We start from the raw sequence: 22,340 nt of genomic DNA on the forward strand, positions 1-22,340 counted from the left end.
ACTAGTTCCCCAACACCTGCACCAGCTCATTTCAGCTTTTCCTTATCTTCTGTAGGATGTCTGTGGTCCTTTTTTATTTATGCATACAAATGCTTAGCAGTTTTCTAGAACATTTTAGCTGTCTTGAGTGTAAAGAATACTGCCTTTAAAAAAAAAAAAAAAACAAAAAAAAACTTGGGGCTTCTTCAGCACTAGAAGAAAAAGTCTTAAGGGAAAAAGGTGCGAATGGTGGCCATTTTCTAGAATGTGTGTCTGACTCAGTGAGGAGCCGTTCTGAGCTGGTGCCTGGTGTATTTGCATGAACTTCTAACTTCTGTGACAAATGAGAGCTGCATCATGTAAATAATGCATTTGACATGGAGTTCTGACTGACTTGCAGATTCTAGATCTTTCCTGTGTATCAAGTGAAGCTCTATGATTTCACATTCTATGAAAGAGCCTCTCCCAGTTGCACAAATAAACTATATTTAATGTATACACCAAAAGCTTACATGGTAGCACTTAGTCCTGGCCTCTCTCACTGAATTGGCTTTTTGAGTTACAAGTTGAATTTCAGTGTGGTGTGAGGGATTGCCATCTGCTGAGCTGCTCAGCGAGGTGGTGGAGTCACCATCCCTGGAGGTGTTGAAGAAACATTTAGATGTTGTACTGAGGGACATGGTTTGGTGGAAATATTGGTGGTAGGTGGGTGGTGGGCCTGGATAATCTTGGAAGGTTTTTCCAACCTTGATGATTCTATGATTCTATGACTACTGTCTGTTCTTCCTGTTGTTCTCAGACACCTACTTTCCCTCTTCTTTATGAGTTTCTCTCTCCGTTTATCTTTTTGCTCCCTCACTTCATGTGCTTGTTGTTTTTTTCTTTCTGTGTTGGCTGGATAGCAGCAGTAGTGCTCTTGAAAGCCATGCATGGGAGAGACTGTGTTTGATTACAGTTACTTGATTCTTGCCACATACTTTATTTATGCTTCTAGATAAAAGCACAGAAGAAATCCCCATTATTGCTCAGATTTTATTTTTAAAATATTTTTTTTAATATAAGACAATGTGGCTGGGTAGCCATATTTGGCTTTGTTTAATTTTAGATGTCATTAAATGCATTAAGGATTGTAGTAGCTATGTATCTGTAGTAAATCTTGAGAAGAAAGCTAGATTTAAGCGTTCTGTTGTAAAATTGCTGTGACTATATCTTACTTCATCTTGCTCCAACAGGAAGCCCTTAATTCTGGGGGGAAAAAAGTGGTAACATGCTTGTCTTTTCACATTCACTTGCACGGAATAACTTTTAGAACAAAAATAAAGCATAACCTTTATATAGTTTAGTAGTCCTCCCTGGTAACAGTAGCTTCATACAATAACAGTCATTAAAACATTTTTAGATAATGTTTTATGCAGGCTGTTTGAATACTATGATCTCATTTTAAGTAATACTAAATCAGTCATTGAGAATGTCACTTTGTTCATTGACTGTAAATTCTACTTTACTTGTTTTCAGTCACCAGTGATAGTACAAGGAAAAATGCAGCTCAAGTAATTCTGGTTGTCTTAATCATTCTAATGAGTCGTGATTTAAAAACAAAAAGAAAAACAACAAAAATGGAACACATGAAGACTTATCTGATTTGAAATGTAATGTGGCATACATCTGAAAATTAAAAATTCAAGTAGTTTTTTAAAGCTGATCTGTTAGAAATAGTCTCATCTAAAGATCTTTGCAAATCAGCAATTTTCAGAATAATTAAAAATTTTATTGGTAGTGTCATGTATCACTTGGTCACACAGTATTAACTTCTTTTTTCTTCATATTGATCCCTGTTACCCAGGCTTTTCCCTGTTTATTTCTCTCTGAGCAGTGTGCTACGTAGAAGGAAAGTTATACGTGAATGGCTTCCGTATGTAGCACAAGGTAAAAAGCAGTGTCTTCATCCACCTAATTCCTATTGCAAGTGTGTGGATACTCGGTTCATTACGTTGTCAGTGACAGAGGAGATAAGAGTCAGTAGGTGTACGATGCATTTGTGCCATTAAGATTTGAAGATAAATCCTAGCAAGCTGCCTGACTCATGAGTTCACTTCACAGTGACATTTCGAGAACCTGAACAATGCTGATTGTACGCAAAATACACATGCTTTTATCTTCTTTGCCTCCCTGGTTGCAGTCCTCTGCAGAATGTGGGCCAGTCAAAGCACAGCATGGAGGGAGCTTCTAAAGTGTGGTAACCTGTTTCTTAGAAAAGAGCAGGAGAGAGATCTTTTAAAGCATTAACAGAAAACTGTGTTGTAGAAAATGCAGTGTTCTGTTCTCTCCCACAAACCTCTGGGACAAATCTGAGGTTTTTCTCCACTGCTTCCTAAACTGACAGTGTTGCCTGGCTCTCTGTCATTCAGCAGTGCACTCCCTTTCCCCAGGAGCTCTAGTTTAAAGCCCTGGTGATGAGTCCAGACAGCTTATTCTCTGGGTATATACTGCCTGGTATATTCATGCCCCTTCTGGTCAGTTGTGTCCCAATCCCATGTCAGCATTCCTGGTTTGTCAAAGGGGCATCCTGGGTTATAGAACCCATAGCTTTTGGTGTGACACCACCCACACAGCCAATCATTCAGCTGAAAGAGGAGAATGACTCCTCTTTCTGCCTGGATCCCAGTCTCCAACCAGGAGGATTGAGGAGAAAGCTACCTTCACTCCCCCATCCCTTCAACATTTTCCCATGGGGCGTAAAGTCTTTTCTGATATTTTTTAATTTCCTGATTGCAGCCTTGTGTGACCCAGCTTGAAAGACCAGGAGGGGATAGCAGTCATCCAGCTTTATCATACCCAATAACCTCTTCTTGGTGTCCCAAATGGGGGCCTCTACCAGGCAGCAAACCTCTCTAGAGAGGTTATCCAGGCAGCTGATGGGTGCCTCAGTGCCTCTCAGTAAAGTCTCCAATTACTAAGGCCCTTTGCCTTTCTTTAGCAGTACTGGCTGTGACTCAGGTCCTCAGTTGGAGCTTTTTAATGTGATCACTCCTTTCTGATTTTGAGCTGCTATCCGTTCAGTCTTCTGTCTCCCACACCAGAGCCTGAAATCTGTTAGCTAGTGGGACTTCAGAGGCAAGTGGGTGACTTCTCTTTTTGCCTCAAGCAGTGACAAAGGTTCAGTCTCCCTCACCCTGCATGTGTTTACTTTCTGTCAGGGGGGAAGCCTGCTTATCTTATTCCTCTGGCGGAGCCCCAAGACAGAGCTGCCTGCCTGTGCTGCCACACAATAGTAGGCATCAATCTCTCAGACTGCTGAGTACATCTCAGCCAGGCGGCTTCCTCTCTCAGCTTGGTCAGCTGCTCAAGTTGGACATGCCTGCACCCATCACACCTCTCACCTTATTCCTTGGGTGACCTGCAGACTCCAGAGCCAAAGTCTGGGCAGCTCTCTTGCTCCTCTGGAGGTCCATCTGGGCACAGGTATCAACCCAGAAAGACAGTGGACCCTTCATCTGTGTGTCTGCATCAGTCTGTCTGCCACTGAGTGGTCACCATGTTGATATTTGGATGTTCCAGGGAATACGTGCTGAACTCAGCAGAGGCATTTTCATTGAAAATTATATTGCGAAGTGGGTAAGCTCCTTTTTAAGTATGGTTTACTGAATGACAGTGCTGCCTAGCAGAAGAGAGCTATCTCCTGAGAAGACCACCATGCCCTTCTTGCCCCTGTCTCTGAATTGCCCTTACAAACAGCTTGCACCACATCCTGTTCACTCTGCTCCCTGGGGCTGTCTTTGTAAGCTCAGGGAGTGGCTCTGCTACTCCTGGCCCTGCTGCCAGTGTGAGGAGGACTAATGGTGCCCAGCACCCGCTCCCTGACAGGCACACCCCTCTCCTGCTGAGCCAGCTCCTTGCTTTGGTGCAGAATGCATCCACCCCGGAGCTGAGCGCCTTGCAGAAAAGTTGTTTTCCATTTAGAAAGGTAATCAGTAGTTTGAGATGCGCTGGGCAAAGAATTTCAGCAGCTCAAAATGTAACAGACAGTGAGATGACCCTGTAAAATAGGAATATCTGCATTGGCTGGTACTACATTTGCAACAGCTAGTTCTGAATAACACTTCAAAACATTTCTTAAAGAATGCAGACGTTGCTATAAATACCTCGTCTTGGCAAATGAAACATCCAGTCTACACAGTCTTTACAGCTACTCTGAAGGTTATTGAGTGAACACAAGACAACCACATGAAATGGTCTTGTACAGGCCAAGCAGTCTTTGGATACATGCTTTCTGCAAAGTGCTCAAATGTTTAAATTTTCTTTTCTTTTTTTACTGCATCACTGAGACATAAAAAGGCCTTGCAGTTCTAATTATGTGAAGAACTAGAGCAGTGTGTATGTTACCAATTAATGACTGTAACAAGCGTAAGATAAGAGTGCTACAAAGGCTGGGCATTCTTTTTGGAAAGAAAGGCTGGAGCAGGCAAAAAGCCATGAAACCCTTCAAGTGCTGCCAAGAGACAGTAGACTTTATAGTAGATGAAAAGAGGGGGATGGATGTTTAATTCGAGATGAGGAAGTGAAGTAGCGTGTTACAAAAGAAACCGAAATAGGAAGTAAGATATTTAATAGCATTGCAGAATGTGAAGAATAAAATAGTAACACCAGCTGTATTACTGAAAGAGCATTCATTTGCATGTTTTGTAATATATAAAAGAGCAGAAGAAGGCATAAAAAGATCATATTGGAAGACTGACAGACACTATGCATGTATTGACATTAGTGGTGTAGATCTTTGTTTACTGGGAGCGGGGAAAAAAGAGCCCAATTTGTTAGAAACTGCAGTTGAAGGTGTGGTGGTGGCCTGAGGGCTTTATTCACAGTGGAAGACAGAAAGCTAAAAGATACTCAGTTTGCTCCTAAAGTAATGCCTCCTCTTTATTTCCATGGAAAATATAACAGCTACAACAAGCATAACAACACCGTTTGATAGAGCAGATTCTCAACTACAAAACACAATTTTTCAACATAGTCAATGCCATTAGCCAGTTCACACTGATGAGCCAATTGAAACACTCTTTATTTTTTGGTGTGACAGCTGTGCATGGCTGTCTGGAATGTGGCTTTTCTTTCTTTTACATCACTGTCACCACTGCTGAAATGCACCACCCACTGCCTTACTGTGCTCACATCCACTGTTTGGTCTCCATGAACATTCAGCAAGCATCAGTGAATGTCAGTGGATGCCATTTTTTCCGTGTGGAGGAATTTAATAGCGCACCTTTGCTTCATCTGCGTTTCCATGTCAGATACCATTGTGTCAGACTGCACCTCTGCAGTTGCCATCTGTCACACGGTGACAACATGTAACAGCATATTGGTGGGAATGCTCAACCTCTACAGCCATACCACCACCGTCTCCCGCTCTGATGTTGTGGGCCAACGTTATGAAATAGAAGGCATTAGTTTTGGAGCAGCACCAGTAGATTTATTTGAAACAGTGGATGAATCTGTAGGAATGTAAAAAGATCTGGTTTCATTGACTTCGAGTTTCAAGGACTTAATTCCTTGTGTAAGCCTATTACCCTTGTGCAATTTTTGATTCACTAGCAGGCTATCTAATAATTGGATGGCAAGGAAGATAAAAGTAGAGAAATAGCATTACTGTTCTGTGATTGCTTTCTAACACAATATGGTAGTGTAAAGGAGAAAGAGAAATCTTTCATCTGAACAAAAATATGCTATTATTAGTTTTGTAATGCTGCTTTACTCTCTACAGTTTATGCAATTATTTTTGCATGTTGCACAGTACTTCTTGAGTTAATTGTGAATATCTGTTGACAGTAAGTATGGTAAAAGCTGTTAAGCTGGAGCTGAGAAGTTCAAAATTATCTGGGGACAAAAGAGGCAGTGAAATTGGGTGTGGCTTTGTTGTTGTTATAGGAACGTTAGAATTGCTCTGGATTTACACTTCTGTGAGATGAATTAAGGTTTAGACCACCAACTTTGAGGAATACAGCTTCTGTAATTCATCTGTGGAGTTGCTCCATAGAACTGAATTTGGCTGGAGATTGATTCATAGCGAAACAGAGCCTGCTTTAAGAGTAGCAGCTGAAAATAGTTTCTCTTGTGTAACCCCGGGGGTCTTATCTCCAGAATCCTTAAGGAAAACCTAGAATAAGGATTTGAGGAACGTGCAATCTTAGTTTATAGCACCTTTTTTTAAAAGTAAAAATGAATTAGAGCATTTAGTCACTCTGCCTGCTTGCTGTAATTTCTTGTTCCCTCTCTTGAAAATGCTTTTTTAACAATCTGTGCCTTTTGTACATGGCCTATCTTGGAAGACCCATGAACAGGCATATCTGTCACCAATGTCTTTGTAGATAGGTTGCTTGTAAAGCATATTACTTTCTTCTGCTTTGCTTATCATATCAATACAACAAACCTATAGCATTTATGTCATTATGGTATTCAATGTAGGTTACAGTAGTAGGGCTAACTTATGGAAAGTTTGTGGTTAAATACGTTAATGTTGTGTTGAAAGTTTTTGTTACCTTAGGGACTGGGGATATATGTGGTCTTATATGAAGTTAATATGAGTAGGCTGAAACTTCTAGTTTGAGTAAAAGTTCAGAGCAGAATTTTTTGCCTGTAATGCTCTGAAATCTTCTGTTAAAATTGCAGATTACTTGACAGCAGGTATAGTTTATTAATGCTAGGACTCGCTTTACTCGGTTGCTTTTTTTCAACCTTCTGAAAAACGATTTAGGATGCAGAGGCTCACAGCTAGAACATTAATTTATTGTCCATTAAAATAGATTCAGGTAGCGAGAAATAAACTCAAACATAAACCTACACCTTTCTTCCCTTTTTCTCAGGCTCAGCTTCACTCCAGACTCCTCAGACCACACCATCTCATCCTGCAAGCCACACACAGGGGATGGCAGTCAGTTCATTTTCACTGTGGTTTCTCTTTGCCACTGCTTCCTTCCATCTGTCACCTTCCCTCTCCTCTGGCGTGGCCCCTTCTGAGTGCTGCAGGGGAAATCTGTTCCTCCTCCTTTCTTTGACGTTGGTGTTCCCTCTTAAGCATGTTTTCCCAGAGGTACCACCAGCTCCGGTAGTGAACTCGGCTGAGCGCTGCGGTGGGTCCATTGAGGCCAGCTGGACCTGTCTGCCTCTTCTTACAGAGGCCACCCCTGCTGCCAGCACCTGGATGTATAAACTCTAGTGCAGTCAGTAGTATTTAGAACATAGGTTCTTCTCCTATCAGGAAGTTCTGTCTCTACTATTACTGTCATATACTATATAGCCCTTTCAAAAGCTTGGAGTAATTTAAAAGGTGTGTAAAGTAAGGAAGTACTCCTAGTACTCCTTAAGTAAGTTGTCACCTCTCCAAAAAATGTTAAGCTTTGAACAAATAACAAATTAAGAACTTATTTCTTTAAAAGTTAAGCATGATGAGCCTGTTCTATGATGGGCCTCCCCTGGGCTGCAGAGAACTTCTCATCTGTGCCTGAAACACTTCCTGCACTCCTCCTGCACTGACTTTGGTGTGTGCAGAACTGTTCCTCTCACATTTCATATTCCTCTCTCTCAGCTGCTGTAGCACAGCAGTTTTTTTCCCCATTCTTCAGTCTGCTCTCAGAGGCACACACAGCATCACAGTTCAGCTCTGACAGCAGCAGGTCCCTTTTGGAGCAACTGGAGCTGGCTCTGATCTGATGTAGGGTGGCTGCTGGGCTCTGCTTGCAGAGGCCACTCTTGCAGTCCTCCTGCTACCAAACCTTGCCATGTAAACTCAGTACATAAAAACACTGCTTATTCTTGTGGAGCATGTTATTTAGCTTCCTGGTAGAGATATTGGCTGAGTTGAGACAGTTATGTGCTAGCTGGAGGTCTTAATGCAAATATAGGGGAAAAAAGTCTAAGAAGTACAAAGTTAGTTTCTGGATGAAGAATTGAGCAGGAGAAAACAAACAAAATATGGTGTCATTTATTTGTTAATGTAAACAATTCTGGCTCATGAGAGTGTTTATATTCTACAGTGTACCACTTCACTGGGATTATACAGGTTTGGTGGTATTTGTGAATCTATAGTATTCAACATTTCTGAAAAGTGTATGTGGAAAGGTAATGCTGATGAAAACAATGCTAACCTCATCATAATGAATTCTAGGTGGTTTTTTTTCCTAGAATTCAGAGCAATAGTGTTTAGCAATATACTCCCCGCCCTCCCCCCCAACTATCTAGATGACAGAAATGTCTCTTCTATTTAAACCAAAATCTTTCAGCTGGTTTTGCCTGATGCAGGGAAGACAGGAATTGTGATTAGAATTATGCACACTCCTTCCAGAACTTGTGCGTTTCAGTATGTAAAGATCAGCATCTTCAGTTAACAACCAGCAAAGCTTGTTCTCCATTGGTTACATATGAACCAATAGCCATTTGTATATGACTAGTTTTCCTCTGATCAAGAAAGACTAATAAGATAGCTAAGAGAACTTGGATAGGAGTAATAGTTTGTAATGAAAGTTTGTTAAAGGAAATGCGGAAGAAGAGGTGGTGTGACTACTCCTCCTTTTTCTATGCGCTTTTGTTGTTCATCTTTTCCTGGATGTGGTAAAGCACACAGACCATTAGTTTATTGGGAGTAAGAAAATATTTTGTATTCAGTTATGCTTTGGTCAAGGAATAACAGAATTGCAGGGGTTGGAAGAGACCTCAAGAAATCATAGAATCTATCCCCCTGCTAAAGCAGGTACCCTACAATAGGTCACACAGGTAGGCAGTCCAGATAGGTCTTGAATATCTCCATAGAAGGAGACTCCACACTCTTTCTGGGCAGCCTGTTCCAATGCTCCGTCACCTTTACTGTATAGAAGTTCTTCTGCATGTTAGTATGGAACTTCCTACATTCAAGTTTTAGGCCATTACTTCTTGTCCTATCACTACACACCTGGCCTCATCTGTTTGCCTCCCACCTTCTTTTAGATACTTATAAACATTTATCAGATAACATTCCTTTATTCTTCCCAGTTGGTCAGACATAGTCTGCCTCTCTCCTGCATTCATATGGCTACTTTTCTTACTGGAATAGTAATATGGCCTCTATTTTCTTCCTACGTGTGGTCATTTTAGCTGGTGTCCTAGTGATTTTTGACACTCATCCTAAAAACATTACTGATATTGTCCAGATGCTTACAAGTGCTATCTGTTAGTATAGGGAGCAAGAATAACATTTCACATAGAGCTCCTTTTGTAGATGGGTATTTAATACCAAACCTAGACTTGTATGTCTACTTGTTTGTACTAAGAAGAAAATATTTTTGCCGAATCCCATAATTCATCAAGGTCTTAAGGAATGGTTTCTATGTACCTCATCCTTGATCTTTGAGGATGTTAACTGAAGTGAAGGACACTGAAGAAGAGACTTAAGGCATTTTTAAACAATCCTCTCTCTTTTCAATTTTCCTGGTTCTAGTTTGGCTACTTGACAGTAGATTTTATGTTTTAGATTTTTTCAGTACTCTCTAGTATGTACTCAGTTATTGCACTTCATGTTAACTGTAGGCAGTAGTTGCTCCTTGCTGATGTTGTACCTTCACAGGTACAACATAGCCTTCCTACGAATGGCTAGGTTTTTCAGTAGTATTTCTGAAGTTGAAAACAGTGTTATTTTCTGATGTCACATTCAGAAAATATGTTAATTGATTCAAGAAAAGAGGAACCTGTTACATATTTCCAGATTGAAATTAAAAAAAGAAGTTAAAAATTCTCAGTAAGATGAAGCCTTATTTCAGCTGGTATTTTCCGTCGGAAATAATGTCCAGTGTGTAACCTAGGGTGAGCAACTTCAAAGATTATTTGTTCTGTAGATACCTCATAGTTCAAAGTACCTAATAGACTTCGGATCTCTGTGACAATCTTATGTCTTTCCAGACTGGTGAAGCAGGTTGTCTCTTACATTTCATGTTTCATATAATTAAGATAATTTAGATTTAATGTTTAAAAAAAAAAATACTTGCAAGCAAATTAGTTGGAAATATATCACTTGGAGATGCAACAGCTAAAGTGTATACTTATTCTCCCTGTCAAAATCGGTGTTGCAAATGTAATTTTGTCTGGTCTTTCCTGTGCTATCACCATTGAACCTCTGAGCAGTAGAAGCATTCTAGGCTTCTCAAGACCTTCGGACCATCTGTTGGTTAAATAATTGCAGAGGTATTTTTTATTCGGAAAATAATGGATCCAAGAAAGCTTGTGGACTTACTGTTTGAATCTAGAAACTGACCACAGGTCTGAGTGCAAAGATTCCTTTATGCACATTAGTTTAGAGGGGGCTCCCCAAAACAGATTTCCTTATCTGCTTTTAGAAAACCACTGAGGTGGTGTGATATTTATCCCAAATTTTCATCTTTGTTTTTAAATACAGAAATCTTCCTCATACTATTTTTTTTCCCTTTTTTCTCCTAGCACAGTTAGTTATCATATATGTTTGCATTCCTTTTTTAACATATTTGAAAATGCATCTGGATGTTCTGCTTTTATCTTTGTTTCCACTTTCATTCAAGTGGAAGAACAAGTTTGCTTACTTTGCTTGTTGCACTTGAGCTATTATGTAGTTAGAAGGTGGAGGTTATATGTTTTTCATATTTTCAGGTTGTTTTGATTTTTCCTGATGCAAAAGTGTTAAAGAAAGCTGTACAAGTACAATTTCAGAGCTTTGGGGGAATCTGCTACTCTTAAAAGAGTACATTCAGTAGTAGGATTCTAGGTCTACGAATTGCACATGGGAGTTTGCTTTCCTTTCACAAAGACTTGCTAAGATAGATGTGGTATTATCCTCAGTATAATGCTGCTGCTTATTTGGACACTTTGTCCTATGTCTTTTAAGCTACTGTATGCAAGCCATCTTTTTCCCTCAGTGCTTTTTTAGTATATTTATCCTTTAAACAGATCATTCAATATGAAAGTACTGTTACCTCCATTTTGTGAAAAAGTGCATCATCTACAGTAATTAATTTGGGCCACACATGAAATCTCCCTAGGTGGGAAGTGAACCTCTTCTCTTTGATTATTGGCTACGTATTAATTCTGTATGCACCAACGATATAGAGATTCCTAATTTTAAAGAGAAAGCACAATTCTTCTCCTCTCTAAGGATCTCTACATCAAGGGTGAGGAATAATCAAGCTATAATGAATCACAGGCTCTCATTTTCCTAATGGATGAGCTTTTTATTTTTATTTTCTTTTCATGAATGTCGAGGTATTGGTTGGTAGAAGGGACAACTACTGACTGAAGAATTATAAAAGAGTCGTATGTCTATACCCAAACACTCCATTTGGATTCAAACATATTTAATTAAAAACTATTCATCTGTCCCTTTTACAATTGCTACTGAAATAAATGTTTCCATATATGTTAGAGACTGAAGGCTTTGACACAAATATGTAACCCTGTATATGAAATATGGTCTTTGAGCTCTTTTCTTGAGTATTCAATATGTGTATTTCTCCCTTTCTTTTCACTCTCTTGGGAAAAGAAGATGGCTTGATTGAGGATTCTGGGAAATGATGAGGTTTCATTGAGGAATTTACTTAAATCTACTATTAAGGGACAGTGACATTAAAAGATTGAACTCTATATTTTTGAATGGCATGACACATTTTAAGAGGGAATTACTTTCCCAAGTTATGCTAGGGAAGGGATTTAACTTCATCGAAGTGTTACCTGACTTGTTTCTGAATTTATGTATCAATGATGTTCTTGCTTTCTGTGAGAGTCAAAGAATGATGGCCTCATTCCAAAGGTTGTATTGCCAGTATAAATAGTCAAGTCTTGTCCAATTTCAGTAGCTCAGTATTGAGTATTCAATGATCAATATGTTGACAAACTCACTGCACTGAGTGAGATGGTTTAAGTTTGAAGTATTGTTTAACTTGTGCAGGAGATGCTGACATTGCTCCTAGCTTGCAGTCAGAATGGAGTAAAAGTACTCTTGCTATGACTTGTTTTTTGAAGATTCTTCCTGGAGAAGTAATGAGATTGCCTGGAGTATGCTAATTCTTTTGCTTTTTTTCTTTTTTGAAAAATTTTTATCTGGATAATTCAACAATTATTTGAAAATATCTGCTTATCCTTTAAAGATGGCAGTGTCACATCTTATGTTTTCTGTTGAGTTTGCTTTACTATTACAGTTAGAGGAAGTATATGCATACTTTGTTCACATGTGTTTTCCTACTAATACAATCTATATTTAATTGGTTTTGCTACTTTGCAAAACTTAATGTACCGCACTTAAAGTACTCTTAATAGATTTCAAACATATGAAAGCCTTTTGTCTTTTGTCTTCTACATCCTTCTCTTAATCTCCAGCCAGGACTTTTCTAAAATCTTGGAATTTTGCCATGTATTTAAGTGCTGCTACGTTCTCCTTTTTGCTCCCATCTTGTTGTATTGTATAATAGTTTGGGACAAATGTACCATAGTTCAGTAATCAAAATAACAATTCTAGGGAGAGCTTCAGCAAAACTAATTACTTATTTTACTTACAGAAATGGATTTTGTACATTTGTTCCCTATGGCTCTGCTTACGTTCTTAAAATGGGATAATCTTGTTATGTGGCAGAAATATCACAGCAAAATATGTTTGCTTGTAGACCATCACTGAACTTTTCTCTAAAGTTGTGTTTATCCTCATTTAGTTTTAATTTTCTGAATATGAAATGAGGTGATGTCTATTCAGAACAGTACATCACACTTCAGTCTGTGAGATTTCCATAGTCAGTTCCTATACTAAAAGGTAGAGCAGAGGAACCAAACGGCTTTGAGTTCTGTGTGTAAAACACTAGTGAAACTGTATTGCAGCTGTAGGTCATGTTCTGATTCATTTCTGGAAATAGCAAATGTAAGGATTTTGTGTTTTAGAATCACTCAGTCTCATGCATAAATACAGAGGCTGAAGTGTCTTTGAGCTTCTTGCTCTTTCCGTTGGAATCTTGAAATCTTTTCTGTGTGGTGATACAAATTTAAGTCTGTAAGGTAGAGCTTTGCCTGTAGGCTTTTGTTTAGGTCAGTCTAATGAGACACAGGGTTTCACTGTTCCTAGGTAGAATGGACCACAGAACATAGTGGGTGGTTTCTTTTGGGTGTTTTGAAACCAGTATTGACTTATAGGCCTAGTAGATTCCGGTCTACTTTAGTATTGTAGGATATAAACTGCATTGGTTTAGGTTCATCTACATGCTGTGCTCAGACATTCCTCCCATGAAAGTGAAAGTCTTTTGGAAGAAATAACTAGAAGTGATAACTGCATGAACTCACCCACTGCTGGAGTGTGAATCCTCAAATAGTTCTGTAGGGGTGGGCAAAAATTTGTCTGAGAGCAGCCCTGCAGAGAGGGACTTAGGGACCCTGGTAGGTGAAAAGTTGGATTTGTACTGATCATGTGTGCTTGCAGCCCAGAAGGCAAATCATGTCTTCTAGGCTGTGTAAACTGAAGTGTTGCCAGCAAGTCAAGGGAGGTGATTCTTCAGGTAGGATCTCACAAGGGAGTACAGCATCTAGCTTGGGGGTCTCCAGTATAAGAAAGACACTGATGGATTAGATCAGAAAATTTTACTGTAATGGGAGGAAATACTGGAAGTGGTTGACCAAAGAGGTTGTAGATGCCCCATCCTTAGAAGTGTTCCAAGCCAGCTAGGATGGGCTTTGGGCAACCTTATCTAGTAGACGGTGTCTCTGCTTCTGACAGAGGGGAAGGTCTAGATGATCTGTAAAGGTCCCTTCCAATCCAAACCATTCTGTGAAATTCAGAGCAGATGGACTTCATCTTCTCCTGCCCAAATACATGTGCTAGCTGTGGTGAATCCATAGGTTCATGTCATTTGAGCACACGTCAAGAACCTTGACTAAGTTTATTTCTGAGCTGGACTATACAATAAGGTCTCTTATTTTTTTTCACGTTTTTCTTTTGTACTGAGATTTGTCCAGTTTTATCTCAGCTCAGAAATATTTTTAGAAGCTTAGACTGAGTCAGTTTTATTTTCAAATGGTGAAAAAGAATGTCTGTGAGGACACTGGAATGATAATCCTCAGGCTCTCTATCTTGCTGTACTGGGAAATGACTTGTACATATGCTTGAGCAGATGGATTGGACCAAACGACCCTCCAAAGGTCCCTTCCAGCCTCAGCCATTCTGTGATACTGCATAGATCCCAACTTGGTTTTTTTTCTGTTCCAGATCATCTTGTGTGGCTGAGCTTTCTGGTGGTTAGAAGAAATCAGTTCTTGCTTGTTCTTGATATACAATCTAGTAGTTTTGCATTCCTTTATCCTACTGGTTTCAGTTCTCCTAATCATACTGAAGTTTTCTGTTTCAGGCTTACTACAGCTTTTTCTTCTAATATTTTGAATGACAGTAGAGCAAGGATTATATCTGGCATGCATTCCTAATTGTAATGCATATAGCAACCATCTTCAAAAATTAGCAGGCTTGCTTTTTTAATCCCTGTCTCCTGGGTTTCAAGTACACAAAGCTATATTTGGTTTTTAAAACTTCAGTAACATTTTTGTCACTTGCTTTAATAAGTATGGGTTTAGAGCTATGTCTGAAAAAAAACCAAACATGTAAGGCTCACTTTCTTGTCTAAAAAAATATATATATATTTTTTTCCTAGTATTGATTCATTATTATGTTGGCTATTCATCTATGTTGATATTCAGTTGAACTTTTTTCTTTTCATAAAATGTAGCCAGTTTGCTAGTTGAGCATACTGTAGTATCTCAGGGCTTTGTCTATTGCTCCTTTCCTGTGTTACAACAGCACTTCTCATTCATTAATTCACTGCTTCATTCAGTGCCTGAAAAAAGCTTGTAAGCCACAGCTTTACTTCTATATATATGTACATTTATTCAGCAACCCTTTTGCATCATGTACTGGTGTGCTTGGTCTGTGAATTGCAGGTAACTCAACCAGTGCAGATCCCATTCTTTAACAGAGTTTGGGCTATGGAGGGGCTGTCTGGACAGCATCCTCCTCCTGGTTGCTGCATCATCATCAATTGTTGCATTTACATACACATTATGTCCATTTGTTAATAGCTGTCGTACACGTCACTCTTAGATGCAGAGTAGTTGTGATGTACATGTGCTGTAGCATGGAATATTGTTATTTGCTGAAAAGAGGTAAGCTCTGGAAATCACTGCTAGGCTTTCAGCTTTGCACTGGGAGACCGAGGAGGGCAGTCTCACAGTCTGCATGGCTCTTCTGCAGAATCTGCTGTAGAGCACCACTTCCACTGATTCTGCATTTAAAGAAAGCAGTGGGTAGGTGTAAAAAAAATCAGCTGGTTGCTGTAGGCAGTCACTGTTGTTCCAGCAGTATAGATTTGCTTCTGGCTGTATCTCAAAAAAAAAAAAAAAAAAAAAAAGAGAGAGAAACATGAGATTTGACATGTTTAAAGCATAAAACATTTTAACCTTATCCAATGCCAAGGCTTTAATTGATGTTAATTGGTACGTCTGTGTGGTCTGAGCTCCTCAGTGGGTAGATCTGGTTTTTTTCTTGTGGCTCTACTGGAAGGAATCCCCAGAAATCTGTAGCGGCTCAGCACAAACCGTGGCTGCTGCTCCTGGAGCCTGAGCCTCAGACACAACACCGCAACGTCTGCTGCGATTCAATGCTCTTACTTAAACGATGGAAGCAAATGACTCAGTTCTTACACCAGTAGGGTAAGACTTGCAATAACGTGGACTGTAAATAAAAATAGTATAACCGAATGTCATGATAAGTGAGTGAATAGTAACAAGGATCAAAGTGAGTAACTGTTCAACTGTACAGAGCCACGTAACTTAACAGCTGCTCGCCGGCTCGGAGCCTTCCATCAGCAGCAGCTTGTTTGCTTTCCTGGCAGAATCAAAAACGAGGGAGTGATTCAGTGTGGATGGTTTGTAAGATTTCCCTGGAACTAAATGGTAGCTTGGTACTTTGGTCACTTGAAAGCTGCAGTGTTTTCCATGATTGGTTTGGGGTTTTTGCACATAAAGGGAGTGCAAAGGAAGGCGAGAGAAAGAAGCATAAGGGAGCTTTCTTTGTACGTGTTTTTGTAAACGTTTTAAATATTTGTAATTGAAATGAATATACCTCTATTTTTAACTCACTTAACTTGACTGATCAGATGTTAGCGCTAAAAGAATTATTAAGTAATTGTTCAACTTAACTTGTCAGGAACCCGAATTTAAATAATAACTTCATACCATCCCCATGGTTTATTTAGTCTGGTGCTTTGTAATTTTGTTTTGTAGGGCAACACAATTTTGTTATAATCCAGAATAATTTGGCAGCCATTAAAGCAGAAATATTTCGGTGTTATAAAATAACAGGAGTTCAGAGCTTCTTGTGTAAAAATTAATGTGCAGGTGTAGAACTGATTTGGCTTGACAAGTTGTACGTAACAAAACCGTGGATAGACCTGTATTTCTGCCAGAAGTTTTTATTCTATACCTGCACTATTAAGTACAGTTTGGGGTGGGTAGGTTTATTCATTTTTTTTAAAAGCCTCAGTAAGCATTCAGACAAACATATATGAGTAAAATTCGAATTTCTCTCTGAATGTGACACTTATGTGTGTCTAAAACATTATTAAAAAGTAAACATAGGAAGAACCATAAAGATTTAGACAACTTCTAATTTTAGTCAGGGGGTAAAAGTCCTGTTTCAATCAAAGTTAAATACAGATGTGGAGAGGCACTCACATTTGTTGGTAACCTGATGCAGAACATTAATTTGTGAACATAAATGATCTGCTATCACTGCACAGATCAGTGCTCTTTCCATTTCCTACTAATAAATGATCTCTCTCACAATGGGGGCAGAGGTTTTCCTGCCATATAAAGCTGCTGATTCCGTCCTTCATTTTGCCATTTAAATACTTCTAGTTCGTATTGTTTAGTTTCTTTAGCACGGGCAGAATTCAGTATAGGTGATGACCTCAAGATTATGAATGTGCATTTAGGTGCTATTTAAACATTGCTGAAGAGACTTGATGGGTTCAACTTCTAGAAGGTTTAAAAAAAACATCACCTTGGAGAACAAGGCTAGTATCCTCTAAGCAATTTCTTTCACTCTGGGACATTACATGAGGGACCAGTAAATATTTGGAGAAAGAACAATGGATCTGAACCCCAGTTTAAAAACAAAAATCTGTGCTGCGTATGATATTCAAAGGCACATGTTTCAAAGGTGTAAAAATGTGCAGGTTTCCTGGCTCTGTCTGCTCTGCTTGCTCTTTAATGGACCTACAGCTGTCATTACTGGGTGGCCAGTGGAGCACTAATGTGGGGGTGAGTGTAGAGGTCTATTTGCTGAGAAGTAATCTCAGTTTGAAAGAATAAACTTTTGGAAATCTGGTTCATTAGAGTTGCGGGCCTGTGGCTGTGCAGCCTCTTCCCTAGTGTTTATTTCATGGTTGGTTAAAGCATTGCCTTTGGGCACTGCTGCACTGTCTTCATTCAGAGGGCCTACCTAGACAAATACAGTTATATACTTTGTACAGTGGGGTGGGAGCTACTGAATGATGTGTGCTTACACACAGTAGTTTTCTGTGAACCTTTTTCATTGACCACTGAGAAGTCATGAAGACTTATGGGGGCTTAGAAGATGGTGAACAGGAGTTTTGGTTCAGGAGTGAATGCGGGCTGTGCTGGTTTATGGTGAGGAAAGAACAGAGAATACACTTTACAGATGAGACAGATGAGAATTGTAAAATATTGGTGGTGTTTGGAAGAACTCAATCCCCATTGCTGTACTTACCTTGTCCCAAGCAGAAGCTTGAACTGTGGTCTTGTCTACCAGTATGGTTTTCATGGTTTTTTCTCTCATTCTGCTGCTGTTGCAGACTGATAAAAGCTAATACTAAGAATTATATCATTAATAGGCTAGAGACTGGCAGAGATGTCACAGGAATCAATGTTTCATATTCCAACTTATACCTTAATAACTAGGATATTGAATGACCTGCTAGATGGACATTCTTGGACATTCTTTTTAATTTCTGAGAAGCTGTATACTCAGCCAAGTAAGGAATGGAAAGAATTTTGAAATCAGCAAATTTTCACAAGGACTGGGAAACTGTTAAATCGTCCAACAGTAAATCACTATGCAAAATTATTCTCAGAGTGGTGTTGTCTTATTATCATAAAGAAAATTGTTAGGATCACATTTAGATTACAACAGAATTTATCATTATGTCGTCTTATCTTGTCTGTTCTTTATTGCTTTAGTCAATATATCAAATGTGAGAACTGCTCTGAATTGTACTTTTTATATTAACTGGATCTGAACTTATTTAATTAATTCATCCTGTCTGCAGAACCCGAAAATAGCCTGAAAAATTTCAAATTCTGCTACTACTTAAATGAAGATGTCATTAGAAAATAAATGTTTACCTTCTTTTTTTAGGTCAGAAGACTTGTCTCCACTTGCATGGTGTCTTTCCTTACCTCTATGTACCATATGATGGGTTTGGTCAGCATCCAGAACACTATCTCCGCCAAGTGGCATTCAGCATTGACAGAGCACTTAATGTTGCTTTAGGCAATCCGTCTTCTACTATACAACATGTTTTCAAAGTGTCATTAGTATCTGGAATGTAAGTATGACCTGTTAAGATTCTTTTTTTACTTGTTTTGAAGTGCTTTCTACAGTTCTATTTAGAAATACTTGGCATGGGCTTAGATATGGGCTCTTCCTTTCTCTTTATACTTTTATTTTTTCCTCCTTTTCCCCTCTGTCTGCCTTCATACAGGCCTATACAACTATTAAATGCACTTTTTACTTGCTTTGATCGAACATAATGAACAGTTATACTTGACTTAAACATTTTGTAACTAAATTGGATCCTACTGCCTATTGTTTTCCAGCTCTGTTCTTTTGAGTATTTTTCTGCCTCTGCTGTTATAACATTATGTTCCTGACATCTTTTTCTACCTGTCTGGGGTATTCTAAGTTCCCTGTGACCAGACGTGTCTTGCAGGAGTCTACCTCTAGGTCTTTTTTCTTTTAATTTTATTTCAGTAGTCTAAGATGGCACCTCTAGAAGGTCCATCCTGGGTCTGTCAGGTCATGTTTTATGTTGACCCTTCTGGAAGCACAGGGTGTGATCCAGAGGGTCTTAAACATTACTCGCTTATCTGTCAAGCTGAGCGTTCTGCTTTTATTTGGTGTAGCTTTCTATATAATATTACAGAATGTTAACATTTTAAGGATTCTCTTGATCAATTTTTATTTGACCTGCATAACCAAGGATTGTAAAATGTGTCAAATGGTGGTGAATAATAGGAAGCTGTACTGAAGGAACACAGTTTGTATACGCATTGAATTTTTCACCTGCAAAACTATGTAAATGCTAATTTTCAGTACTATGCAGCACTTCCTTTTACTTTTTTTTTTTTAATGTTCTTTTGAAATATGTCCTTTCTAAATGTTAGGTTTGGGAAGATAATCTTTCTGTTCCCAGCCAATTGTAGTGCTGTTTTCTAAGTATTGCCAGCAAAGTGATGACAGTATCTTTTTTTTTACTTTTAATCAAGACTTTGTTTTTGCAATAGCAGGAATGCTAACCCACCATATTTTTTCTTTGTTTTTCCTTTTTTTTTCTGAAAGCTGTATGAATATTGGCATAGCTGTTCATCTTGACAGTGTAGCCTGGGTGGATTAACCTGCTGAAGGCAGTCTTTCCTCCTTGAATCAGTGAGAAGACAGCAGACAGAGTAGGAGCCTGCCCTTTTTTCACCTCTTGTGCCTTAGAGTTTCAAAACAGTCTTTACTGAAAATCACATGCTCTTTACTTTGGAGAAGTAAAGACTGATGTATTTTATTTGCTTGCATAAGAGGCTAATGAGATGCCCCTAAAATAAATTGTAATACACCTTAATCTTTTACCTGGGTAGATAGACACTCTTGTGTAGTGACAGAAATGTTTGTATTTTTCTGTTATAACTGAAGTCAGGTTTTGGTTGTAGATTTCAAAGTGTCTCTGTGTTGAGAAGCCCGTATTTTTCTTTAAATCTTGGAGATATCTTACCTATTTTTCTCTGTATTAGTAGGAAAGCTGTCCTGTAAACTCTTACAGATATAATAGGATGTTTGTTGTGTTAGCTTCCAAGCATAGCAAAGGTCCTTGAATAAGCAGATGAAATACATTTTCCTTCTGTTTTGCGAAGTTAAAGTAGGTTTTCATATCTTACTTTGTAAGTGTTAAAATCTTACTTTCCTGGCTTCGATGTCAATGTGAGTATGAGTCATTTACCTTGCAAGTGCTAACTTCAAAAAAGTTGTTCTTAATTTACTTACCTACAGTGTATTGAGCCATTATAACTCACTGCATGTATATAAATTGTCAATAAGTTTATTACTATTTATATAAGAGCGATTGCTTCATCATACAAGATTTCATTTCATCTTTTTCAGCATAACAGTTTCAGTTTTGTTGCTTCAACTTCACCTCAGTTTTAATACCATAAACAGTTTTTAAACAGCTCACTCTAAATGTGTGTGTATTTCATAGAATTATAGAATCACCAAGGTTGGAAAAGTCCTCCAAGATCATCTAGCCCAACAGTCCACCTATCACCAATATTACTAAACCATGTTCCTTACTGCCAGATCTAAATGTTTCTTTTCACATATAATACATATGAATGCATATGATCATATAAAGATCATCTGTATTGTTGAGTTTGCATTTAATTTAGGACTGAAAACCTTCTTATTACTTTTTTTTTTTTAACCATTGCAAGTAAACATCAAAGCTCCACTTTTTAATAATACTTTATAGAAGTAACGATTACATGCATACCAGGACTTCTGTTGACTTCAGTCATTATTGCTGCAAACTGTAGACTTCTTGCATTCATCCAGTGCATTGAATTATGGCCTGTTTCCTTTACATGCTGTATTACAAGCATGTTAGATTAGATTAGCGTTCTTGATGCTGAAAAGTCAGTAATTCAGTCAAGTAATACCAGAATTAATATTGCCTGTGCAGCCTCAGCTTAGCCTTGACATATTCATTATGACATGTATTCTTTAATTGCATTCTCAAATCCTATTTTCTTCAGGATTCATGCCTCATTTAGTGCACGAGATGACTAGTAATCACTGAAAAAGGGCAGCTATTCATTCTTTTAAGCTGCTCTCATTGTTCAGTTATTTATATTACACAGCTGATATTTACTCATTTACACCTGATCTGTGAAATTAATGTCCTCAGTGACTTTGTTACAGCATTTATCAGAAGAGCTGAACACTGTTTTTGAAACAGTCCAGTGCTAATAAGTTTAATGGAAGTACTATTATGATGGTGTGGTGGCATCAATATGTTTACATATGAGGAAGGTGAAAAACAGTGCTAAGCCAGAAGTTCTTAAGTGAGCCTTTTAGGTAATTTGACACACATACAGCCTATTGTTTTTATCTTTAACACTGTGTACTAATGTGGTGCTCCCCTTATCTTCAGCTATAGTTTTGAATACTTGGCACTTCACCAAATAATGTGGAAAATATTTGAAGTTAGTCATTAGAAAATGGGTGGCAACATTAAACACTGTCAACTTGTGATCCTATCATCTCTAGCAGACTTCTGACCAATGATAGGAGCTTTCTGTGGAACCCACTTATCTAAACTAGACTGAAATTTCTAATGCAAAGTGTGCAATATAACCCTATCTTACCCCAGACATGTACACATCTGACCCCACTGAGTCAGTGTCTTTCATGGAATGTGTACTGTGTTTTTGTTCAGAAATACAATGTGTTTTTAATGGTGTATAATAATAATGGTTAAGTTTCTGTAGAATCTGTTTGTAAAGAATTGTCATGTGCACCAGAAGCACTTCAGGTTTTGAAACTAATGAAAACGTGTTATTAAGAAATACATGTGGAGCATAATGATTTTTTGGCACGATGCTTGGAATTTTCATTTGCCTGGATATGTATGTAGTTCATCTGTCTTTTTTTCATCTGGATTTCATATGCTTCATGGTAAATTGCAGTTGAGTAAAGGCCACCATTTAACTGGCTAGCCTCTTGTTTTTACTTCTTTCTCTCCAGGCCTTTTTATGGTTACCATGAGAAGGAGAGACAGTTCATGAAGATCTATCTTTACAATCCTGCAATGGTAAAAAGGTAAGGATACAGTGATACGAAGTTTTGGCTGATTTCCTTGTATCTAGAATGGAAAAAGTAATTTTTGGAGCAAGATTTGCGTACATTTTAACAGCAGAAGTAATAAAAGTATTGTCCAAGCATTTCAAAACAGTAGGAAAATTACTAATTTTAAGCATGCCAGTAATAATATTTTTAAAGGAGTAGCATG

At 38.4% G+C, this 22,340-nt stretch overlaps 1 protein-coding gene across 1 annotated transcript in view; it reads left to right on the forward strand.

Annotated features, from left to right (window-relative positions):
• The window catches only part of REV3L (REV3 like, DNA directed polymerase zeta catalytic subunit), a 112,792-nt gene that overhangs the window by 27,853 nt on the left and 62,599 nt on the right, over nucleotides 1-22,340 (forward strand). The window contains exons 2-3 of the mRNA XM_031611347.2: nucleotides 18,425-18,614; nucleotides 22,076-22,150. Coding sequence (XP_031467207.2) covers nucleotides 18,425-18,614; nucleotides 22,076-22,150 — 265 coding nt within the window. The remainder of the gene's footprint in view (nucleotides 1-18,424; nucleotides 18,615-22,075; nucleotides 22,151-22,340) is intronic.

This window comes from Phasianus colchicus, chromosome 2 (genome assembly GCF_987193195.1).
Source record: "Phasianus colchicus chromosome 2, bPhaCol1.hap1.1, whole genome shotgun sequence".
Taxonomy (NCBI): domain Eukaryota; kingdom Metazoa; phylum Chordata; class Aves; order Galliformes; family Phasianidae; genus Phasianus; species Phasianus colchicus.